The following is an 11,207-nucleotide window of genomic DNA, read 5'->3' on the forward strand; positions in this document are numbered from 1 at the left end:
AGCAAGCTCAGGAAAATCAAAAACGATTCCAATCTACCTACGCCACTGACACAACTGACAAGGTCTCGCTGCAGATAGGGGACCTCGTTTATACAAAGACTCATCCATTATCAAACGCAGCCAACAGATTCCATGCCGGATTCGACGCTAAATGGAGTGGTCCGTTTCCAATAAACGCTCAAATTAGTGAAGATGTCTTTCTTATAGACAAAGACGGGGCAATCACTAAAACCCACCGCTCGGAGTTAAAACCAGCACCAAGTAGCCAAAAATTAAAAACTTTGCTCTTGGAATCTACATCCGAGTCCCGAAATTGCCTGCCATCCAAGACAGCGCAACCACAATCGTTGGATAACGATTCACCCGCCGAAAATCGCATAGCCAATGCGTCCCCACTACAAAAAGAAGTACAAGTAGAGTACAACGCTCTGCCCACCGAAAATCGCATTGCCAATGCGTCCCCAGCACAAGAAGATGTACGAGTAGAAGACAACGAAGTTATTGGAAAGCATCGTTATAATCTCCGGAGGAGAAAGTAATTTTAAGAAAACTTCCTTTATTTAAGTTATGTACGCGTACCTAGTATAAGAAAAATTTATTTATGTATTATTTAACTAGATCAAAGAGAAAGACAAAATATTGCAAACATTTAAAATCAAAGAGAAGAAAAAAAAAATATGTGTAATGAGTTATAAGTAAGATAGATAAAAAATATCAGTTTCAAACGTTAATTATTAAGCTAACTTTAAAAGAATAAATTGATTTATGTATTATTAAACTAGGTCAAAGAGAAAAGCAAAACATTGCCTTAAGAATCAAAGAAAGGAAAGAAAAGGGGGGTGATAAATTACAAATAAGATGGATGAAAATTACTAAATTGACTGTTAAACTAGATATAAGAAAAATTAGTTCAAACTATGTAAACCCTAAACAACTCAGAGAGAATTTTGCGCAGCCGTCTTCAAACCCCGGGAGAATTGATATCCCTGAAAAGGGCCGAGACAGCTGCGCCAGTTTTACACACGCGAGCGCGATCAGCGCGACGAAGCCACGCGCGACTCCCCACTCCTGCGCCAGCGGCAGCGGCGGTGCGAGCCCACACCTATAAATAAGCGCGCGCGTCGCTGGTCGCACTCACTCGCTTTCTGAGCGCCAACCACGACACATCGTCGCGGAGAGAGTTGTTTAGGCTAGGGCCAAAACTCAATAAAGATTCTCGTTAAACTCAAGTCAGAGTTCCCGCCTCTTGATTTCTCACCTTAAATCACTCGACTCGGTCTCTCTCTTGGTAACCCTGTGAGCAGCGAATCCCAGCGACGTCGTCTACCTACTTTCCAACGTGGCTACGAGACAAGAGAGATCAAACAGTCCTTCTCAGGACTACCCATTCAACTTGAGTGAAACGAAGACGGCGGAAGTCGGCACGAGATACTCCCGGTTGCACGCCGAACGAACATCTACTGAACGTTTACGTTCCGTAGTGGTTATTCCTCCCGGGAGTGGACTATCCAATCCGCAGGTCAAGGACACCGATTCGAACATAGAAGCCAACGACGAAGACGTGTGCACACGTCATCCAACACGGCCACAGTTGTTCGTGCCACCGACCCGTGCCCCGAGACGACAATCGCCAGGCGTGCGGCAGCCACTTCCCTTGCCAGCACGAGAACGCCCGCTCTCGCCTTACCTGCGACTACACCCGCCAGTGCCCTTGCATTTACGCGAGTCGGTCAAGATACGGCTGGAGCCGTCAACAAGAGTGAGACGCATCTGTAGGCCTCCCAGCCCCCGACAGCGCAGAGAGCGACCGACCTCGCCCCGACGACATTTCGGTGAGTTATTTCGCTCCACCGAAATCGTGACGACACCTCGACCGACCGACACTTTGGCCAAGCCGAAAAATCCTTCGACGCGTCGACGTGACGCGCGGCGCAAGGCGGCTTACTACAACAAAAAGAGGAAGGACGCAAAGACTCGGCGTTGATAGTGAATCAACACATAGCCCCATCGGCCCTTTTCAGGGCTACCAAGTCGTTTAACGTAGGGCGACTTGGAATAACTACAACAAATTCACGGCGGCACACTTACCTGCAGCTTTTTCGAGATCGCGCTCCGGTGCTAATTGCCCGACGTACGCGCAGAAGCACACGCGCATCGTGCGAAGATTGTTTTCTTGGGACGGTACCTTTATGTATATGGGTGTATGCGTAGGACCGCGACGCGCGATATTTGTTCACGGATGGGTGCGTAATAATAAACTGCAATAAGTGTGCCATATGTGAGGTGGTAGGCAGCTTAACTCTTTTTTTTTTTTATTTTCGGCCACATCGATCAATTTTTCTTGCGCACGATCTTCATTTAAGTAATACACGTGTACGCGATTAAATGATGGCTTTTGCGCCAATTTTCGGGGGGTTTTACGTGTACATTACCCACACACACACACATGGCAGTATTATCGACATGAAAAATGAAACTCACAGATCGTGCACGGCAGCGCCGTAAATGTAGCGGGAAAATGCAAGGAGAGAGCCATATTTACCTGCAACAAAAAAGAAAAATCACTTGTTAGTTTTAAAAGTTTCAGCGAGTATAAACGATTCATTTATTCGGTAAATCGGAATACATTATATGGAATTTTTTGCTCTCGAGCTGCTGCTCCGCGAGTTTTCTGGTTCATTACCTGACCACAATCGTACATAATGCATTTTTGTTCGCGGAAATACGAGCACTGCAAATGTACAGCGTCGTAATTCAAATGCGCATGTCTTGCCGAATATTAAAAGTCATAATTAATACATTATTACGGCTTATATCTGGCGGATGTGTTGGCTTGTGCCTGAAATGGAAAATCCATACGGCGTGGGCGAATTTTCGCTTGAATCGTCGTTAAATATCGCGCGGTAATAAACGTCTTCATTTCCTTGTAACCTCGCGCGCGCAAGCGAGCGACAATTTGTTTCCCTTCCAATTTCCCCGCGCATTCGACATTCTCGCGCGCGGCGTTTAAAATCGTTTTACAAGACGCCCGAGACATCATCTATAACTTCTTTGTACACATACACAAGCCTGCACTGGCTACATCAATAATTCACTCGAGCTCGTGTTGCAGCAGCAGCAGACACACGCGTGTGTATAGGTATATATATATGAATAAAGAAAGCCGCGCGAAGCAGAAGAGAGATGCTTCTGTTACCGGCGAGGAAGGAAAAAATTTAGGACGCTCTCCCTCGTGCGCTACACCAGTAGCAACGGCTCATTATCGCTGCACCGCCGCCGCGGAATCGAGGTTAAAAACTCGAATGCGCCCGCGCGCGTGCACGACCGACGACGAAGAAAAGAGTCAAAGGCCGCAGGATTATTTTATATATAAATACCTACGCGTGATGCCGCGCAGCGCTTATATGTCTCATGAGCTTTTTCGCGGTCTCGGTCAAGGCGAGCGAGTCTTCGTACTTTTTATTCATGATTTTCCTCTCTGTCTCTCTCTCTCGTCAGTCGTATCTTATATTGTATTATTATGTATATCTCGAGCGAACGAAAGCGAAGAGAAGCTCGAGGGAGGCTGGAGTTTTTTTGATCGATAGCTTACACGCGTTTATGTATACTCGTAATTGTTTTTAACAGATTATAATAACAGAGATATTTTTCAGTCGTGAAAGTATTTTCTGTGTGAGTCCACATGTGTGTATACACGAAATTAATTAAACAACGCGCGAGGCGAGGGAGGCAATATTAGCTTATACCTTGATGAGGTAAGAGCACAGAGAGATACATTTTGATAACGCCTGGTGCGCGACGATATTTACGACCTGTGCTTTTATACGTGTGTATACGTGTTTTTTTAATCAACATAATACGTCACAGCTCGCGCAGCTTTTGCAATGATGCACCTCGCCATAAGGCGGTGTCATTTGCGCTCGCGAGAACGAGACATCGTTCGAATAAAATTTCAAAGATAAGCGATGAACTTTCACGGCGCGCTGCGCAAGCCGCAGCTCAGATCGTTACGTACAATTAGGGCTTCATTTTTCATGTGTGACGCAAGACTCGTTATGTCCGTCGTAATGTCGATGCAAATTATTCAATCGGATGTCAAATATACTTCGATGAGCCATGGATCAATGTACGCGATCTTCGATGCATCTCGAGGGGTGTGTGTGTGTATGTGTATAATTGCATTCGAGCCGGTACGTTTTTGCATCAATCACATACAATGTGTGCGGTAGAAATAAAAGCTGCATTTTTTTTCGTACGTCGATATTTTTTTTTTTATCGTCGGAGCTATGCCTTGTGAGATCTCTCAACGATCTTAACGAGCAGAACCGTCAAAAGTTGAATAGTAAAAAAGGGAAAAGAAGACGGCGGCGGAAACAGTGGTCCGAGTCACGCGATAACGTTTAATAATTGTTATTAAGGCTTTTCGCGCCGAAATGCTCATTTTTTGACGTGCGTGTACAGTACATATAATAATATTAAGCGAGTGATTGCTGCTTATAATGTAATTTCATTTTTTAAGAGGTCACTTCGCTGCCAAGAGAGACCGGCAAATTTTGTGGCATTTTTACGCCCGGCGAGTACACACTTTCGTTCGTCGCGAAGATCGGTTTTTTGGCGTAAAGGAGACGAGAGAGAGAGAGACAGAAGTAAAAAAAATTACGAAAAATTAATCGAAACTCACACGCAAGCACGCGCGAAAAAGAAAGAGAGATAATCGAGCTGCGGCACGTTTGCCGTACATTAATTAAGGGTTGACAAGATGAAAGTGTGAAGCGTTATTAATCAACATTACGCGGCCAGGTGATAATATATCAATATTCTACATAATATTCGCGGGGACTCGAATTTCTCATTGGCGTCATAAGCCGATATTACAAGTACACATTTGCGACCGTTTCACTTGCCTCGCGTTACAACGCGAGCGGATGCTATACTATCAAGATTAAATCGATCATTTTTTAATCACGATAGCGCTCGCGTATGCATGAAAAAGCCGCGACGAGCGGCCAGCACTTTTTTGCACGCTTACAGCTACGTCGATTTCGTTTAGCACCCGGTGCGCGGACGACGACGATCGGAATTTCGACGAAAGGAGAGAGGAGAAAAGAAAGGTCGATCGTGACGAGCTTTTCGGGTGCAGACAAAATAGCCACGAGGGAGTTACAAATTGCGCACAGAGCGACGTTGTCACCTCCGAAAACCTCTCCCCAGGGATATAATCGCGCTCGTTTCGGTCCGTGGGTAGAAGCGTGTCGCATCGCTGATTCAACGAGTGTGGATACGTGGATATATTTATATTTTGGATTTGCTCATACCGATAGTAAAGCAAAAAAATTAAATATTCATATACGTCATTTATTTATTCGAAATAAATATGGACAATATTACATACAATTATATACAATATTACATTGTATCGGACATTCAAAATATTACAAATATGCTCGTTGTAACTGCCAAGCAAATACACAATATACATTATCATCTTTTGTACTCCTGAATAGTATTTTCACCATACATAATTTTGGTTGCTTCTTTGAAGCTTTTTAAGCTCTTACTTTTTCGACGCACTTTTTTCAACTTTCTATTGACTCAGACTTGCAAACGCCAAGCAAATGCGATATAGATCTTCGATCGCTAGTTTGTCGATGATCATTGCACAGCACTCAATTGGGATCCGTTGATGAGTCAACATCCAGAACGCTTCCACTGCGCAGTCCTGAAAAAAGTCTCTCAACGATATCGCGCCCGCTACTGCGTCGATTTTGGCGCGATCGTTTCTGGCCATAACACCGTGCGTCCGGAGCGTGGACTTGAAGTCTTTGTAATTGAACCGCCTCGCCGCTTCGTCGATCGGTAACTTCATGAGGTCGTACAGCGACAGACCCTCGCTCGTCTGTATCCTCTGCGCTTCCATGGAGAAATACTTTTCCCTGGACAAACGTTCGACGAGACTCGCCGACATCTCGAACGATCCGCACTCGGCGAATACGCTCATAATCATTACGGCTTCGTTCAGGCACAATTCGTACTTCGCACTCACTAGGTGTCGGATGACGAAGAGAGCGTCAGTGATCACGTCGCATCTGAATCGACTTCTTGGACTTTCAAACATTTTGACAGTCAGGTATTCCTGGAAATCAGCCGCGCTGGGAAAAACGAAGCTGGGCAGATCGGTATCATAATGTAGTAGTGCATAGACCACATCGGGCATTAGATACTCCACAGCCAATTGCAGCGGCGTCTTGCGTAATTCATTCTGGACGTCCACCAGCATCTTGTTGTTGAGGTCTTTGCATAACTCGAGGAACAGCTTCATCAAATCATCGTCGATTTTTCTGTTGCAAATGACGTGCAGAGGTCTATCTCCTTCATTGTTGGCCACGTTCGGATCGGCGTCTCGTTTCAGCAGCACCTTAGTCAAAGCTATGTGGGCTTTTTCCAGTGCCAAGTGCAACGGTGTGTTGCCGGCATTGTCCTGCACGTCGACTTGCACCGGCATCCTGACTTTGTCGCAGATCGCGAACAACATCTTCATCAAATTGTCGTTGTCGTCGCCTCTCTTGCAAATAACGTGCAGAGCAGTCGATCCTTCCGCATCGGCTATTTTTGGATCAGCGCCTGCTCTGAGCAGCAATCGGACCGACCGCTTCGATTCATCGACTACAGTCCTGCGTGGTGATGCGCGATCCGACGCATCCTGGGCTTCTAGACATATCTCCTGCAGCCTATCGTGGAGCCATTCGTAATGTGTTTCTTTGACGCGGACTAGTGCTATGTGCAACGGCGTTTTATCCTTGGAGTCCTGAGCGTTGACCTGCACCGGCTTCTTGATGCTCTTGCAGGTATCTAAGAAATGCTTCATGAAACCATCGTCGTCGGCGCAAATGAGATGCAGTGGAGTCGATCTTTGATCATTGGCTGAATTCGGATCGGCACCTACTTTCAGCAGAAATTCGATCACGTTTTTGAGTTCCTTTTTTATAGCCAAATACAGAGGCGGATCTTCGACGTAATTAACCTTGGATCTTTCGTACTTTTTAAAGAGCTCACGGACCATTTCATTCCTCTGAAGCAACTTGTGCCTGGCCGAGTCATGCATTGGTGTGGGGCGAATAGAAATTGGCTTGCCGTCCTTATCAAATTCAATGATGTCTTTGTTGCCGTAACGGACCACAAATTCGATAAATCGTTCCTTTTTATAATAATCGGCGCCAGGTCTGGCCATGTAATTTACGGAATGCAAGAGAAGACAATTAATCTTTCTATGTGCAAACATTTTTCCGATATCAGGAAGTGTTTTTTCAGCCTCTTCGATTAAAGTGTCAAGTATGTCTTTAAATATTGCTCCGTCTTTTTCGGTCATCCAATCGAATTCTTCTCCTTCGGTCTTCCGATTGGCAGTTTCTCGCGAGGTCGTCGGTCTTTCTTCTTCTTCGGTCTGGCAATTCTTATTTTCTCGCGAACTCTTCGCACTTTCTTCTTCTTCTTCGGTCTTGCAGTTGCCGTTTTCTCGCGAACTCTTCGCACTTTCTTCTTCTTCGGTCTTGCAGTTGCCGTTTTCTCGCGAACTCTTTGCACTTTCTTCTTCTTCTTCGGTCTTGCAGTTGCCGTTTTCTCGCGAGCTTTTTGATTTTTCTTCTTCTTCGGTCTCGCAATCGCCATTGTCTCGTGAGCTCTTTGATTTTCTTAAATCACGCAGGGCGATGTCGAACTTGTTGTCGGGCTCGTCGCCGGAAGTGGCCGACAGTTTGAATAAGCAAGTACATAAAAACATTTTTGTTCAAAATTTAAGATATTTTTCACTATCTTCACGAAAATTACTTGCCACGGTCGATGCGCGATCTGCCTACTTTGTTTACACTTCGGCGACGTGAAGTGTACTGACTGCCCCACGATCTATATTGAGAGTAGTCAAAGGTACAAAGTAACTGGAGCTTTGTATAATAGCGGTAAGAAACCTTAAATCAAACGTAGTAAGGGCCTTTCACGTGTATAACACACTCGACAATTATAAGAAGAGAACTCGAATAAGCATAGAAAAAGCTCGTGTTTCGATAGCTTTCATTAGTTTATAAGTTTAATTTTTAAAATTTATATTATTCAGACCTCGGTTTTTTTCGCGTCATAGACAGTTGTCCGAAACTACCATTTTTATTTCATCTCTTTTTATCAAATAAATATTAAATTTTATCAAATATGTATTAAATTATGTAAACAGAGATGGCACTGTTAAATGAATCAATTTCTTACATTTTAACTTCCTTCCATAAGACTTGTTAATCAACTCTACACAATGGTCGTAAATAGGGCAGCGGAACAAAAATTACGTATTCACTGTTTACTACCAATGTACATAAAAATTATCTATTAATGATCTTATACAATTGCGGGTCCGGTTCGAGCAATGACAATGTAAGACCGTACACAAAGTTTTAAAAAATCTACATTTCATTCTCTTAATGAATGGGATAAATCAATTGTCCGCTCGTACAACGACTCATTGTTCAAAAATTAATAAATTTTTTACAGCGAACTCGTGGATAACACTGAATTCGTGCTCGAGGTGTAACTGTATTTGCATGTTTTGGAATTCATCAATGAAGCGGTGAAAAATGCCGCGCCGAATCGATGTCAAGCGTCAAAAGTTAAACGCCATGCCAGTCGAAAAGTCGACCGTAACCGAATATTTTGCAGCGCTAAAACACACTCTTGGCTCGTATTATTAATTTGTGTGGTGCATTTTTCGAAAAGTATGTGATAAAGTGTTATGTGTGTAAAAGTGTCGGGGGCATTATATTCACGCACGCACACACACACACATAGACGGAAGAACGCCTCGGAAATATAAATCTCGCGCCGATGATTCATCGATCACCGAGCGATAAAACGCGCGAAACCTGACATCGAAACAGATGCATTAATGCATAATATAATGTAGTATATATACCGATGCAATTTTTATAAAAAAATTTCTCTCTCTCCCTGGCCCGTATCATGTAATTGGCCCGCAATTGGTTGCCGCCGCCGCCGCCGCCGCCGCCATCTCACATTCACCTGATAATCGCACTCGTGCGCGCGCTTGAAAAATTCATTTAAACCGTAACTTCGATTATCGTCCTCTTTCATTATTCCACGCACACGTACGTACGTACACACAGACACACATACCATCGTCACGATCATCATCATCATTACCATCATCATCGAGACACACCGTGTGCATACATACGCAAGCGACATTCGCAATCAATCACATTTTTCGTCTGCACTGTATAAATGTATAATACCCCAACACAAGAGAAAAAGTAACGTAAGTACATCGATCAAATTTTCATGGATAATGACGATCGGACAACGAAGAACAATCGACGTCGACCGAACGAACAACCGATCGTCTCTCTTGATTTTTGTAATTTCTCTCGCTCTCTCTCTTTCTCTCTCTTATTTGATGCGCGCTAGAACCTCCCGCTACGCATCGAATGCACTGCTGCTAATAAGCGGCTATAAAAGAAAATCAGATTATGATTGATTGGCCGATTAAATTGAGCGACACTTTTCATTAATTCTTTTTCCTCTCGTTCGTTCTCCCAAACACGTGGAACGCCGCATGATGAGGATTCAAGGCGAAGATGTGAAACGGATTACAACAATTCAGGAGGTAAATATAAGTGCAAGTATACGCGTAAAAGTGTAGTGTTGTAGCGTTAAATGGGCGAGGGTTTCCTCTTACCCTGCCTTCTGGTATTTATACCGCATGTAAAAAGGTCGAGCTTGGCAAGCAACATATGTATATTGGAAAGCGACGCACGACCCGAAGGTGTGATAAAAAATTGACGCCGCTTATGCATAAATAAGCGCGTGTATTCGCAAGATTACATTGAAGCAGCTCCGAATATTTGCTTCCAATTAAACACGCGCATGGCTGCTTTACTTAACGTTACTTTAATGCGCCGTGTACGTGTGCACACACAAATGCTCATTTATACGCGTGAGGCAAAAACTCATTGACTAAAAATACAACGCGAATGTAAATTATCGCACGCGCGCGAGAGAGAGAAAGTATTGTAAGGCAGCAACCTGGAAAAGGTACGTTGACGTTACGCGAATTATAGCTCGGAATGTATGATAAACATGGATAATTTTCATGGGCGCTTTGTATTGCAAATAGAGCAAAAATATAAACGAAAAATATAAAATGATTGAGTCTATTGTGAAGAAATTTTATGCAACACTGATGAGTCATTTGACAAACCCTAATGAAGAGGTTATACGGAAAAATTGATACCACAAGTTCATAAATAATAAGTTTATAAATAAAAATGAAATATTTAAATATTTTAAGTACTTGAATAAAAATAAAAACAACAAGTTAGCTCGTAAATCTTTTCTGATTATTTCAAATAAAAATTTGAAACCTATTTGATTTTCTACAATTTCATTCTTGCTTAACAGTTTAGATTCCTTTTCTTGAAATTGTTTCTTCACATAGTCATAGTAAAAAATACTCTGCTCTTCATCGTTGGACTTGTTTGAGCTTTCTGCATTTTTGATTTGCTGATAAATTGTCAGAAGCATGTCGATAACTATCAATTTCAATTCTCGCTTGTTTTCATGTTCCCACTGATACCAAAATTTAATTTGATCCTGTGATAAATCGAAATTATTTTCATTAAACATTTCAATAACACTTTCGAGGTTTGGATGATGTGGCTTTTGGTTTCCTTCATAATGAATCCTTCTTAAGCCGGAGGCGACCTTAAACCACATAACTAGTAATAATACACTGTCCAAAAGCAATTAACAATTTTATAATTTGAATTATTATAGATAAAAATTCCAGGTTTAAAAATTGTAAATGACGACTCACAGTAATACGAGACTCTTCATGATGTTGATGTTTCAAAGTTCAATACACAAATGTAATGAAGACGACGACTCACTCAATATATAATATAGTATCGTAAGAGGGAGATTTTGGAGAAGAACAAATAAAATGATATACAGAGATGTCTTCATAAAATGTCATCCTATTCTATACGAGGTTTTTAGCGTCAGCAGTTTATAAGCGCTGTGATTGGTCATTCAGCAGCTAATTTAAATTGATTTTTTTTATGGTGAGCTAGTGCAAAAAAGTCGGTTCATTGTGTATTTGTATAATTTATAATACATAATCTTCTTTCATTTTATGTTTCTATTTTAAAAAT

General features: G+C 42.6%; 1 protein-coding gene across 1 annotated transcript; it reads right to left on the reverse strand.

Moving 5' to 3' along the window:
• Window positions 1-10,242: 10,242 nt before the first annotated feature.
• LOC106651971 lies at window positions 10,243-10,894 on the reverse strand. The gene is made up of 3 exons (XM_014370687.1): window positions 10,871-10,894; window positions 10,419-10,786; window positions 10,243-10,256 (listed from the first exon to the last, which is right to left on the reverse strand). Exons 1-3 carry the CDS (start codon window positions 10,888-10,890, stop codon window positions 10,243-10,245), a joined length of 402 nt encoding a protein of 133 aa, XP_014226173.1. The 5' UTR covers window positions 10,891-10,894.
• Between the last annotated feature and the right edge of the window lie 313 nt (window positions 10,895-11,207).

Source organism: Trichogramma pretiosum, unplaced genomic scaffold, assembly GCF_000599845.2.
Source record: "Trichogramma pretiosum strain Unisexual culture from Peru unplaced genomic scaffold, Tpre_2.0 scaffold13, whole genome shotgun sequence".
In the NCBI taxonomy this organism is placed as follows: domain Eukaryota; kingdom Metazoa; phylum Arthropoda; class Insecta; order Hymenoptera; family Trichogrammatidae; genus Trichogramma; species Trichogramma pretiosum.